General features: G+C 38.2%; 1 protein-coding gene across 4 annotated transcripts in view; it reads right to left on the bottom strand.

The window, feature by feature from the left end:
* The window catches only part of PHKA1 (phosphorylase kinase regulatory subunit alpha 1), a 254836-nt gene that overhangs the window by 41698 nt on the left and 198316 nt on the right, over positions 1-14822 (bottom strand). For 3 of the 4 annotated variants that reach the window (XM_007526062.3, XM_060182855.1, XM_060182856.1), the window contains 5 exons: positions 12765-12843; positions 12266-12395; positions 6962-7063; positions 233-348; positions 73-111 (listed from right to left, as the gene is read on the bottom strand). In XM_007526062.3, the coding sequence (XP_007526124.1) occupies positions 73-111; positions 233-348; positions 6962-7063; positions 12266-12395; positions 12765-12843 (466 nt within the window). The remainder of the gene's footprint in view (positions 1-72; positions 112-232; positions 349-6961; positions 7064-12265; positions 12396-12764; positions 12844-14822) is intronic. The other variant, XM_007526063.3, reaches the window with a different exon arrangement.

Below are 14822 nucleotides of genomic sequence, written 5' to 3'. Positions count from 1 at the left end.
ATATCATAAGCTCATGCATGTTATGTAGCGTTAAAGGCTGGCTATTATGTTAAGAATCCCTAATTTTTTCACCTGACTTTCAGTTGAGATAGATAGTCTACGAAATTCCACCTGAAAGAAAATAACTCAAATTAACCTCAGTACATAAAATAAAATACATGATACCAGCAAAGTCTGATTCCAAAAGCTTGTTTGTAAACATGACAGTTAATTCGCCAAAGTAATATCTTACCTGCTTTATCTCACTTTTTAATTGCATGATGCCAATTCGTTCTGTTTTAGTTGCTCCAACAGCACCAATCTCATGGATAGAAATAGCGGGGCTGACATTTGAATGAGTGGAACACACTATAAAGCGTAACAGATTAAAGAGAAAGAGGACAGTCAGGTTCATGTATTTTCTCTGCCGCCTTATTTTTTTAGCTTTCTTGATCAACATATTAATTGATTAAGCATTGGTTTACAATATCATGCAATTGTACACATGTAGTTCTGTACTTAGTATTGGCCCAGTGGTGGTGCACTTGGTTGAGCGCACATGTTGCAATGCACAAGGACCCATGTCCAAACCCATGGACGGGGAAAGCTTTGCGAGTGGTGCTGCAGTGTGCCAAGTGTCTCTCTCTGTCTCCCTTCTCTATGATCTACTTCCTTCTCAATTACTGGCTGTCTCTATCCAATAATTAAATAAAGATAATTTAAAATCTATTAAAAACAACTCAGTATACACTCACTAGAAGTTCTAGTGCCATTATATCAAAGAGAACCCTCTGCCAATGCCCCTTATTTCCTCTACCTTTCAAGAACCACCAGTTTTCATAGTGTCAAAGTCAGTTTGGTCATTATTATTACTATTGCAAGCTCATTTGTTTTGTTTATATTTCACATATAAATATAACCATTTGAATCCAAGTGCTCACACTTGATAATGCGTGCTCTACCAGGTTCACTACCTCCTGGCTGTGTGCACTACATTTTCTTTCTCCACCTATCTCTTCAGGGGCATTTAGGTTGGGTCAATATTCTGGCCACTATAAATATAAATATTGCTGCAATAAACATAGGGGTGATTATATCCTTTTGAATTAATGGTTTACACTCTTTGCACAAATGCCTAGTGGTAGTATTGATGGATCATAGGTTATTTAAATTTTTTTAAGGAAATACTGTTTTCCACAGGGGCGTACACTTTTTCTAATCCCACTAACACTGTACTAATATTCTTTTCCCCTACATCTTTGTTTTATTTTTTATTTATTTATTTATTAGATAGAGACATCCAGAAGTTGAGGGGAAGGGAAAGATAAAGAGGGAGAAAGACAGAGAGACACCTTCAGCCCTGTTTCACCACTTGCGAAGCTTTTCTGCTGCAGGTGGGGAATGGGGGCTCAAACCCCAGACCTTGCTCATTTAACATGTGCACTCAGCCAGGTGCACCACTACCCAACCCCTTTCTCTACATCTTTGCTGGCACTTGTTTTCAATGTTTTTGATGTAGACTATTCTCACTGGTGTGAGGTGGTATCTCCTTATGTATGTGGTTTACAATTTATTAAAATTTTTACTTATAAAGAGGAAACACTGACAAAACCATATGATAAGAGAGGTACAACTCCACACAATTCCCACCACCAGAACTCCATATCCCATCCCATCCCCTGATAGCTTTCCTATTCTTTAACCCTCTGGGAGTATGGACCCAGGGTCATTGTGGGATGCAGAAAGTGGAAGGTCTGGCTTCTGTAATTGCTTTCCCGCTGAACATGGGCATTGACAGGTCAATCCTACTCCCAACCTGTCTCTCTTTTTCCCTAGTGGGGCAGGATTCTAGGTGATTTAACACTGTTTTAGTGTTATCAGGATTCTAGAGTATTTTCATTCCCTATCAAAGTTCTGTGCCCCACTCCTGTAGTTTTAATTTGTATTTCCCTAATAGTGACATTTAACATGTTTTTATGTGTTTTTGGACTGTCTTTATTTCTTCTTTAAAGAAGTGTCTACAAGACCTTCTTTACTCAATTTTCTTTTATTGGGTCACTTGTTTTTCTTGTTAAGTTGTATGATTTCTTATATAATTTGGGTGCCAATTTCTCATTAGACATAAGAAGTGAAGATATCTTCTCTCAATTGCTAGGCTGAATTTTTTTTTTTTACTTTTGTGACTGTTTTGATGTGTAAAAGCTTTTTAGATTTGATATAGTCCCATTTGTCTAGATTTCGTTGCCAATGGAGCTGAGTCTCTACATACACCCATGATGTCAAGGTTCTAGAGTATATTACCTATATTTTCTTCTATGTATTTTATGGCTTGGGGCCAAACACCCAAAGTTAATTCATTTTGAGTTAATTTTGTGTATAGTGTTATGTGATGATCTAGTTTCAGTTTTTTACATGTGACTGTCCACTTTTCCCGGCATCATTTGTTGAAGACATTTTCTTCAATTGCATATGATTACGGCCTTTATGTTGTAGAACAGATGCCCATATGTGTGTGGATTTATTAATATTGTATTTATTCCTTTTTTTATTTACTGGATATATACAGGTAGCAATTGATAGGGAAGGGAAAATAGGGAGAGAGACACCTGCAGCACTGCTTCAGTGCTCATGGGGCCAAGGGCTTTGTAACATGGCATTATACCAGATGCATCACTGCCCAGTTCCTGGTTTTATTTCTCAGATCTCTATTCTCTATTCAGATCTCTATTCTATTCCATTGATATGTGTACCTATTTGTAATTAAATATCACATTACTTTAATTCGTATCCCCATGTAGTAATGTTTTACGTCAAGAAGCACAAATTTCAGTATTTTTTCCTTTGTGTAATGTCATTGGTATTTTGATAGAGATTACATAAAATCTATAAATTCCTCCTGAAACCTCTAAGATAAAGCCACTTTCCTGCATGCTTCTCTCAGTTCATACCAACTGATACTGCATCTGCTGATCCTAGCCTAATCAACGCAGCCGATACCACTTTGACATGTTTCTTTGGACTGCATCCAGAGACATCAGGCGTGGAATGTCTACCCACCAACTTTATTAGTCTGGCGATACTATTCCTAGTGCATAGGACTCCTTAAATTCATTTCGGTTGGTACACTTCTTAAAAAAACCTCAAAATCTAGATATAGACCAGGGTCCATGAGACACGGCATATATACAAGTATCCTGAAGTAGTGCACAGTAGTTTACAGTGAGTCAGTAAATGTAGCAAGCAAGCAGAAAGACCTAAAAAGACACTATAAAGTACCTAACAAAATAGTTTCTACTTAGACCAAGATACGCATCTCATCTACCTTCTATTGCACGTCCCTCAATCACTCCAAAGCTAACCTTGTCAGTCAAAGTAAGGACTAAAAAAGCCGAATAAGGGCAAGAGACTGGCATATTTTAATGAGGACTCTTTAGTCACTACCAAGCCACCCCATCACCTGGGGCCCTACTCAGGGAGTCCCAGGACTCCACACAAACATTATGGGCCTAGATCTCTAACATCCCTCTCACCACTGTCACTGGTCATCTCCATCAGGAACAACATAATGGACCCCTCTGTGGGTTCCTGGCCCTCAATGTGGATCAACAATGGTAGGGAATGTTCCATTCTCTGAAGAGAAGTAGGATAACATACTATGCCTATTACCCAAGAATGATGGGCCCTGAAATTGGTGCAGCCTGGAATGTTCCTAGCTGTGATCACAGAATGTGAGCTCAGAACTACAGGGATGCAGAGGTTGCATAGGCTCCTATGCTGAATATGGGCCCCAGATCAGATCGATGGGGTTCACAGTTAATAATATTTATATACTTTCCCCATATTTGGGAGCTACTCTCTCCCCTGATCCAGCTTTCTGGTCCTTTTTCCAACTATGACACCACCACCCCCAGATAATAACTTAGGTCACCAGCATATTAGATGTCAGGTGCAGGCAAAAACTAGTTGGGTCACGGGCCCCTTGGAATATACCTAAAATAGACCTACTAGCTTTTTCCAAAATGGAGACCCCAAATCTTCACCCTCAATATTCCAGCTGTTAGCTTCATGATTAGTCAACAATTTGCTCTGCTTTCTATCTTAACTCTTTTCAGCCACCAGGTTCCAGATGCTACCATGATGTCAACCAGACTTCCCTGGACAGAAGACCCCACCAATATATCTTGAAGCCTCACTTCCGCAGAACTCTGACCCACTAGAGAAAGAGAAACAGGCTGGTAGTATGGATCAACCTGCCAATGCCCATGTTCAGTGGGGAAGCAATTACAGAAGCCAGACCTTCTATCTTCTGCACCCCATAATGATCCTGGGTCCATACTCTCAGAGGGATAAAGAATGGGAAAACTATCAAGGGAGGGGATGGGATACAGAGTTCCAGTGATAGGAACTGTGTGGACTTGTGCCCCTCTTATCCTATGGTCTTGTCAATATTTTGATTTTATAAAGAAAAATAAAGAAAATAAACAAGGGCATAGAAGGAAACACAAAGCAAAATTTAAACTGGATGGGCATGATGTTCTACAGCAAAAGATTCTGATGGAAGGGGAATGGAGAGGCAGGCTAGAGAGGGTCTTGGGGTCTCGGTACATGATAGAAAAGGACCTAAGTTGGGGGAGAGAGCATTCTTTCTTTCTTTATTTATAAAAAGGAAACATTGACAAAACATAAGATAAGAGGGGTACAACTCCACACAATTCCCACCACCAGCTCTCCATATCACATCCCCTCCCCTGATAACTTTCCTAGTCTTTATCCCTCTGGGAGTATGGACCCAAGGTCATTGTGGGATGAAGAAGGTGGAAGGTCTGGCTTCTGTAATTGCTTCCCCACTGAACATGGGCGTTTACTGGTCTATCCATACTCCCAGCCTAACTCTTGGGGAGAGAGTATTCTATAAAGGCTTTTCTCAGGGAGATGAGAAACTGTACCCATGTGTCAACAACTATACTACAAACCATTAACCCCCAGTAAAAATGATAAAATAATAAACAACACCCTGTTTGGTATTACTGTAAATGAAATTTTCCATATTTTAACCATGTTTAAAAGACATATAGATTTTAATCTTTAAAAAAAACTTATTATCTTTATTATTTATTGGATAGAGACAGCCAGAAATTGAGAGGAAAGGGGGTGATAGAGAGGGAGACAGACAGAGAGAGATATCTGCAACACTGCTTCACCACTTTGAAAGATTTTCCCTGCAGGTGGGGTCCTTGCGCATTGTAACATGTGCGCTCAACCAGGTGTGTCACCACCCAGCTCCTATAGATTTTTATCTTTAAGTTAATAATAATAATAATAATAATAATAATAATACCCAGTCATCTACAACCTTGTTATTCAAAGTGTGGTACATGGGCAAGTCAAATTAGCATAACTTAGGGATCTTAGGATCTCTTTTACCACTCCAGAGCTACTAAATCAGAATTTGTTTTCATTTCAGCAGAATGTTTCTGTTAGTTGTATACACAGTTATCTTAGATTTCTTTTTTACCAGTTCTAAGTTTGAAATATATCTACCTGGCATTACATTTTTACTTACTGTTTGACTAGAGTATGAGATAATTCTTTTTTGTTTGCTCAGATGTTTTAGGTACTTGATACCAAAAGCAGCTGCCAAACCACAAGTGCAGCTGTAAGATTACTTTGAGCTGATCAGATTGAATCAGTGGGGTTTACAGTCAACAATATTTATATACCTTCCTCATATTTGGGAGCTACTCTCTTCCCTGATCCAGCTTTCTGGTCCTTTTTCCAGCCATGACATCATTTCCCCAGACGATAACTTGGATCCACTTACGTATTAGGTTTTAGACTCAGGGGGAAAAAAAAAACTAGTATAGTCACGGGCCCTTTGGAATATAACTAAAATAGGCCTACAAAACGGAGACCCCTCCCAACTCTTCATCTGAACTATTCCAGTGTTTAGGTTCATGATTAGTCAGCAATTTGTTTGGTTTTATATGTTAACTCTGTTCTGCCATTAGGTTCCAGATGCTACCATGATGCAAACCAGACTTCCCTGGACAGACAATCCCACCAATGTGTCCTGGATCCCCGATTCCCCAGAGCCCCACCCCACTAGGGAAAGAGAGAGGCAGACTGGGAATATGGATCGACCAGTCAATGCCCATGTTCAGTGGGGAAGCAATTACAGAAGCCAGACCTTCCACCTTCTTCATCCCACAATGACCTTGGGTCCATACTCCCAGAGGAATAAAGAATAGGGAAGCTATCAAGGGAGGGGATAGGATACAAAGTTCTGGTGGCGAGAATTGTGTGGAGTTGTGCCCCTCTTATCCTATGGTTTTCAGTGGTTCCTTTTTATAAATAATAAAAAAAGATTACTTTGAGCTGAACCTCTAGATGTGTTTGAATTTAAAGGTGAAAGGGTCTATCTGCTATACTATGGTAGCTATATACACACATGCATACACATATGCATACATATGTGCTCACCCACTACTGTACGTGCTAGTGAATTACTGTCAACTAAAATACAAGTTTCATATAATAAATGAATCACTACAGTAATATACACAGTTTACATATCATTTAAGTCAAAAATAAAATTGAGATATAGATGGGTTTCTAAATCTTGTTGCTTCTAGAAGACATCATTTTTTGTTTCATGTGTAACTATTTTATTTACTTAAGGAAAAGGTAAAAGTTGAGAAATAACAAGAAAGGAAAAACACAAAGTAGGAATTGGACGGGGTTTGGTGTGTTGCACCAAAGTAAAGGACTCAGAGGGGGGTGGAGGGTGGGTTCAGGTCCTAGTGCAGGATGGTGGAGGAGGACTCAAAATTGAGAAATTTGACATATGTATCAACAACTGCATTTACTGAAAACCATTAATCCACCAATAAAAAGAAAATTAAAAATAAAATCAGTAATTTAAAAACAGCTCTTATAACAATGCAACAATTAAACACTCTAAAAAGGAATGTATTCAACTTACCACTTCGTTCCACTCCAAACTCCTTGCCACTGAGAATGTGATGCAGGAGATTTTTCATGGCTGAAGGACTTAGATTCATCAGGCCCTCCATGGCTTCCTTAGCTAGTCATCAGAAACATTGGAGGGCAGGGGAAATAGCACCGTGGTTATGAAAAAAAAAAAGATTTCCATGCCTGAGACAACAAAGTCCCAGGCTCATTCTCCAGCACCACCATAAACCTGAACTAAGCAGTGCTCTGGTCTCTCTTTGTATATCTCTCACTCATAAAAAACAAAAAGAAGGTGTCAGGCAGTAGCAGAGTGGGTTAAGCACAGGTGGCATGAAGTGCAAGGACCAAGGTAAGAATCCCGGTTTGAGCCCCCGGCTCCCCACCTGCAGGGGAGTCACTTTACAGGCGGTGAAGCAAGTCTCCAGGTGTCTATCTTTCTCTCCCCCTCTCTGTCTTCCCTTCCTCTCTCCATTTCTCCATTTCTCTTTGTCCTATCCAACAATGATGACATCAATAACAACTACAACAAGAGAATAAATAAATAAGTAAATATTTTTTAAAAAGAAAAGAAACATTAGACATTTATTTTTCTAACTGGTATGCCATAGCTGTCATTATTTCTTTCTTTTCTTTGGCTTACAATTTCTGGGCCACTTTATTAAAAGACTAGAACTAAAAAATAATTTGTAACACCTTACTACCTAGGAATTCACACTTAGTAATTAATAACTCAGGTGATGGAAGAGGGTGCAGGTACTGGGGGAGGGTTCAGGTAATGGGAAATAGAGCTCATATCTAGCATACATAAGATTCTGGGTTCAGTCTCTGATACTGTTAGATTGGAGTGGTGTTCTAGTCTTTCACCATCATAAAAAAATTAAAGCTGGTAAGATAGTGCAGCAAGTCAATATGTCTTCTTTCTCATTTACGTCATACAGGTTTGAGCCCTCATCACAGTGTTAGAAGCTTCAGTATTGTGGTCTCCCCCACCTCCTTTCTTTCTGCCTTTGCCTTTGCTTCTGTCTCTTTCTTTCTATCTGAAATAGTCCAAAGCAGTGAAGCCCCAGCGATGAAAAAAATATTTAAAGACTGATAAAAATATTTATCAATGTACAGATAAACTATGTCCTTGATTTATACTTCAGCCTCTTCCACATCATGAGGGCATTCAGTCAAATCTCTGTGGGTGAGATGAGTAAGAGGAAAATGGAAATGGAGTTGGTACAAGAAGGGCACTGACTATATAGATGCAGTTAAAACTAAAATAATAAAAAGCAAAACAAATAAACAAACAAATAAAAAATCTCAGTCTGGAAATACAAAGATTTAAAATAGGAATTCATGAAATTATGAGGAATATAAAGAAGATAACTTGATCATTCATCAGCTTTAGATACTTAGATTTATACAGGTAGGCCATACAAACAAGTGTGACATGATACTTGACCTTGAGAATCTGAACCCTCTATTTGGGAGACACTGTACATTGTAAAGAGGAGTAACAACAATAAAGCATAACTAAATCATTGCCAAATGTGAAGTATACACAATAAAATGCTTGAAAATCAATGACATCAATCTCAAATGATGTGAATCAATAAGCCAATGAGAATTGTTGCTAAAGGAGGAGGCATAGTCTAAAGTGAAGTAAAAGAAGACTACTAAAGACTTCTTATATTAGACACAGGGATCTTGACTTTATCCTATAAAGAGTTATAGATTTAATTTGTTAATTTGGCAACTTTCAGAAAAAAGGAGCCATAATAATAGATTAAGAAAAAACTGAAAAAAAATATTTACAGGTTTCTCCCATTGAGGTTTTCTGCTGAATCTTTAATAAGCCATCCCTGACACAATAATTGGAGCCCTCCCCAGACACATACATACACACACACACACACACACACACACACACACACACACATCCCTATACATATAATATATAACAATGTGCTAAACTGGAAATCATGTGGAATCATGTAGAAGAGTATACAAATTTAACTACTTACCAGCTATGTAACTTTGGCCAAATTATATAAAATCCCTGAGTTTGTTTGTCAGTAAAAATGGGCTATAACTACATTCTCCAGAAGGTTGTCACAAGGACTAAGTAAGATGTAGCAAATATTGTGTCTGATATATGGCAGATATAAAATAGCATTACTTCTCTTTCTTTAAATCTTTATTAAAATATATAGTGTAGGTTAGGGAGTGGGGCCAAGGTGAACAAAAGGGTCCTGTGTTTATTTCCTCTCTTAACAGCAGCAAAGTTATACCAAAATGTAGAGCCATCTACATAGAAACAAGTTCAGATGAATGAGCTTACATAGTAAGGGACAAAAGGAAGTGAGGATACAGAGCTGGCCTCCTCACGAAAGAAACTCCAACACATGATCTCATATATATGTAAAATAAAAAGAAGCAAAGGAAGAAAAGTCAAGTGAATTCAAACTTATTTTTAATTTATTTTATTAAGAAAGGATATTCAAACTTTTATACTAAGACTTCAGAACTGTGGTTATCAAAGGTAGTTGAGAGTGAGTGGGTTTCAGGGGGCACACACTTTTCCTTTTTGGGCTGTCACTGGAGTTTCACTGCTCCAATGCAACTTTTTCAGATAGAAAGAGACAGACAGCGAGGTAGAGAGAAAGGGGAGGGAAGGATTGAGGGAGGGAGGGAGAGAGAGAGGGAGAGGGGGAGGGAGAGGGAGAGGGGGAGGGAGAGGGAGAGGGAGAGGGAGAGGGAGAGAGAGAGAGGCCAAGATCAAAGCAACAAAGCTTCTTTCAATACAGTAGGGGTCAAGTTTGAAGCCTGGTCATGCCCATGACAAAGCAAATACAACATCCAAGTGTTCTATCTTGATGGCTCTAGACATTTTTTTTTCTATAGGAGGATAATGGTACTTTGGTGGTGAATACAGTATAGTAACATGTTAGGAATACCTGATGTATTATGCTTGTAAACAAAGAAGGCTGGGCTACCATGGGCTTAATTAGCAGGTGTCATTAACATACAATTAGCCTTGAATGAATTTGTGCAGAATGAGGAAACTTTGGGGGACATTTGACAGAAAACACCCTCTTACAGGCTCCTGTTCTTGGATATCTGGCTTTTTCCTTTTTTCTCTATTCCTTTTTCCCTCCCTCTCTTACTCCATCTTCTTTTCTTTTCCTGGACCAATGCATCATGAAAGCTGATAGCTGGAAGAATGGACTTGGGGCAGAAGGTAACACATGTTGTGTGTCAGCTGTTTAGGTTTTTAACTCTTTCCTTCCCTTACCTATTCCACTACTATGGTTTTTACGAATCCACTGATTTTTAACCACTCCAAAATGCAAAACAAAAAGAGCATTTTTTTTTTTCCCTTGAGTTGATCTCACTCATAGACAAAAGTTGAAAAATATTACCGTGATGTCAACCTGCCTTCCCTGGGCAGATGACCTCTCCAATGTGTCCTGGAACCCCATCTCCCCAGAGCCCTACCCCACTAGGAAAAGACCAAAACAGGCTGGGGGTATAGATCAACCTGTCAATGTCCATGGCCAGAGGAGAAGCAGTTACAGAAGCCAGAACTCCCACCTTCTGTACCCTATAGAGATCTTTGGTTCATAATCCCAGAGGGATAAAGAATAGGGAACTTTCCAATGGAGGGGGATGGGATAAGGCACTATGGTGGTGGGAATTATACCCTCTTATCCCACAGTCTTGTCAATCATTATTAAATAACTAATAAAAATTTTTAAAAAGAAGTTGAAAAATAAGAAAAGACAAAGCAGAACTTGGACTGAGTTTATTGTATTTCACCAAAGTAGAAGACTTTGGGGTTGGGGGTGGTGAAGATTTCAAGTCTTGGAACATGAGGGTAGAGGAGGACCTAGAGGGGGTTGAATTGCTATGTAGAAAACTGAGAAATGTTACACATGTACAAATTACTATATTTTATTGTTGACTGTATACCATCAATCCCCCAATAAAGAAAAATAGAAAAATGACAAAGTTTCTTTCCTATAGTACCAATTTGAAGATGTTAAAAACTATACTTATATAGTCACATGATTTAAGTAAGTTAGGATTCATGGTTTATACATTTATGTATTATAGTTTTCATAGACCTCAAATGGTCTTTTAAAAACTCTTTTTTAAAATTCTTCACACCTAGAAGGATGGCCTACATTTAAAAAGTTTGAAAAAGATAAGTGTTAGAGAGAATGTGGAGGGGCCGGGTGGTGGAGGACCTGGTTGAGTGCACGTGACAATGTGCAAGGACCCGGGTTTGAGCCCCCAGCTCCCATCACAGGGGAAAAGCTTTGTGAGAAGTGAAGTAGTACTACAGGTGTCTCTCTTTCTCTCTCCCTATATATTGTCCCTTCCCTCTTGATTTCTGACTGTCTCTATCCAATAAATAAAGATAAAATAAATAAGAGAATGTGGAGAAAAAGGAACTCTTACACTGTTGGTGGGAATGCAGACCGGTGCAGTCCCTATCGAGGACAGTATGAAGAGTCCTTAAGCAAATTAAGATGGATCCACCTTATGATGTAGTAATTTTAAAATGCTTTATTAAAATGTTTTCCTAACCATGACTCTCATCTTGCTAAATATACCTATAGTTAAATTCAAAGAGAATCCTGTCAGATAATATTAATAGAAATATGTCTTGCAGGGTCAACAAAATAGCTCACTTAGGATGACACTTGCTTTGTTGGGTACATGACCCAGGTTTAAGTCCTTGGTACACCACCTGGGAGTATTAGGAACTAGGGAAAGCTTCTGTGTTATAATGTCTTCCTCCCTACCATCTCTGTTTTCCTATCTCTCTATTTGAAAAAAAAAAAAGTCTTTAGAGATGAAACGCAGGAAATGACCAAGAAATGCATAAATACAAATCTATTAAAAAGAAATGTTAACTTCCTCATTTTGCTCTTGATGTTGATTAGACAGAAAACAGACAATATAATAAACTAAAATAGTTACTTAATCTGATGTCCACAAGATGCAGTTTCTAAATCAGAATTTAACCTTGTTAATCAGACTCAAGTTTGATACACTATCCGGATCACTTTAGGAGTTAAGAGGGATATAAGAGAGTAAAGAGCCCCAAGATACATAAATATAAAGTTGTATAATACACACATTTTTCAATATATTAGCCCCTTGCCTAGAACAGAGATTGACTAGTATAAGCAAAGGATTACTATATCAGCTTCTGAGTTATAGACAAAACTATTTTAGTTTTTTCTCTCTCTCCTGGTTCAAAGCTCTACAGACCTACATTAAAAATGAATTTTGCCTAAAAGAGTTACCAAATTGATACCTGAGCACCGAAGGGAGTGGGCCAGTTCTGTTGCCATAACTTGAATGATCAAACCAATTCGAAGTCTAAACATTTCAGCAAAGAGGCCAGGCTGAGTTCGCATATACATGGCTAGATACACCATTATTTCCTGCATGTGGAATCAATACAAACAGAATTATAGCCTAAGTCTCACAGGATATATTTAGAGGTCTTAAGAAATTACCATATTGGGGTCAGGCAGTGTCATATCTGGTTGAGCATATATGTTGCAATGCTCAAGGGTCCAGGTTCAAGCCCCCAGTCCCCACCTGTAGGGGGAAAGCTTCACAATTGGTGAAGAAGTGATGCAGGTGTCTCTCCCTCTCTCCCTAACTCCCCTTCCCTCTTGATTTCTCTCTGTCTCTGATACATAGTAAATAAATAAAATACTTAAAAGGGCTTAAAAAAGAAACTACCAGATTAATTGATGACAAATTTCAAAATGTGAACAAGATAAAGCTTTTTAAACTCCTCTCACCTGTGTAAGGATTGAAATGTTTATGTCCCCTTCGCTGGCTTCATCTATAAGCTGAGTAAGCACTTCATAGGGCAGAGGTCTGAGGAAGAAGAAAGCAAAGAAAGACAGAATTCTGAAATATCTTAAACAGTAATGTAGGGCCAGTGAGATAGCTCACCTGGGAACATGCCTGTTTTGACATACATGCAGCCACATCCCAGCCCAGTCCCACCACACTGGAAGAAGCTTGGGTATTGTGATGTCTCTCTCACTCTTCCCCTCCCCTCTGTCTCAATCTACTTATTTATTTATTTATTTTATTCCTTTCATAGAGACAGAAAGAAACTGAGAGGGGAGGGGATGATATGGAGAGAGGAGAGAGACCTACAGCACTATGTATGAAGATTTGTCCTGCACATAGGAATCAGGGACTTGAACTTGGGTCCTTGCACATTGTAGCATTGTGCACTCAACCAGGTCCATCACCACCTGGCCATCTCTGTCCCATTCTTTCTATCTGAAAAAGTTTTCCCAGAGCAATGAAACCCCACAGTGGCAAACCAAACAACAATAAAACTTGCCCTTTCATGTCTTTCCAGACTGGTTTTTCATAATTAGTTCTTATTATTTGACAAGTAACCATTACTGCTAGAAAGTGATAAACTGATTTTAAGCTGTACTTTAGTCGTTTTGTTATTTTACAATAACATCTTATAGATATACATGGATTTTTCTAGTTTCAACAGTTTACACACATACACACAGATATTTGTACTTCTTACCCACTTACGACCATACTGTCAACATTAAGCACTCTGGATTTTGTATAGTAACCACAAAATCAATATGGATTTGTGATGAAAGGTCCTATTTTCCAGGAACAAAGAGCTGAAGGATTGAAATATGTTCTCTCAAAGTTCATATGTTTAAATCCTGAACTCAGAGGTTGGTGCTGATTGAGTACACAGTGCTCAAGGACCCAGGTTCAAGTCCCTGATCCCCACCTGCAGGGAGAAGCTGAGTGATGAAACAGTGCTGCAGGTATCTCTCTCTTCCTGTATATCTCCCTCTTATTTCTCAATTTATGCCACTATCCTTAATAAATAATTAAAAAAGAAATCCGGACTGCTAGTACTTTAGCATATCATTTTTTTATGGAGGGGGAAGTTTTACAGTCAATTAATTTAAACTGTGGTCCTTAGGGTGGCTCCTAATCTAATATGACTGTATCCTTACAGAAATGAAAATTTTAGATACAGATACAAGTAGAAAGGGGAAATGTCTTATAAATGTTCTACACTAAGGGAAGAAGAGATAGTCACACTCTTGCACATATATATTTCCCTGGGTTTGGAGGGGGGAAAAGCAGAAATATGATTGGATGCAAAAAAAAAAATCAGACTGTAGTCTTGTTGTAAAAGTAACCAATAATAAATGCAAGGGAGCAGTACAGCTACAAAAAGTATATCTATAATAAAATTTATAATTGGTGGATGGATTTCTCAATCTTTTTTGCATTCTGTATATTTATGCTTACTATAATTATATGTTCCCATTTTGGTGATTTGGGGAAGAATTGAAAATAAAGAAGGTGACCAATTAAATAATGAAGAAAAGATCCCATAAACTGAAAATTTTCTATAGAAGTAATATGGAGACAGAGATGGCCTGAAGAAATTTAAATAAATCTCAGTCATATATATGTATACATACCATTTCCATTAACAAATGTTGATATATTATGAAGAACATTGTGTCTCTTGGTTTAATTAGAGCTGGATTCTGTTCAAATTTTATTTGAATTTCTACAAGATGGTTTTGCTCATATTGGAATAAAGACTGTTGAAACACACACATACAAAAAAGAGAGAAAGAAAGAAAGAAAGAAAGAAAGAAAGAAAGAAAGAAAGAAAGAAAGAAAGGGAAATTTCAATTGACACTGGAAGGTAGTCATCTTCAAGTCAAGAAGACTCCTGAAACAAAGTCCCTTACAGTTCTCATAATGAATCAATACTGTTGACACATGATTTGGACTTCTACACTTCAGAACTCTTTGTGAGATCAAGTTTTTTTCTGTTT

This window comes from Erinaceus europaeus, chromosome X (assembly GCF_950295315.1).
Source record: "Erinaceus europaeus chromosome X, mEriEur2.1, whole genome shotgun sequence".
Classification (NCBI taxonomy): Eukaryota; Metazoa; Chordata; class Mammalia; order Eulipotyphla; family Erinaceidae; genus Erinaceus; species Erinaceus europaeus.
This window is presented reverse-complemented; position numbering and strand designations above follow the sequence as displayed.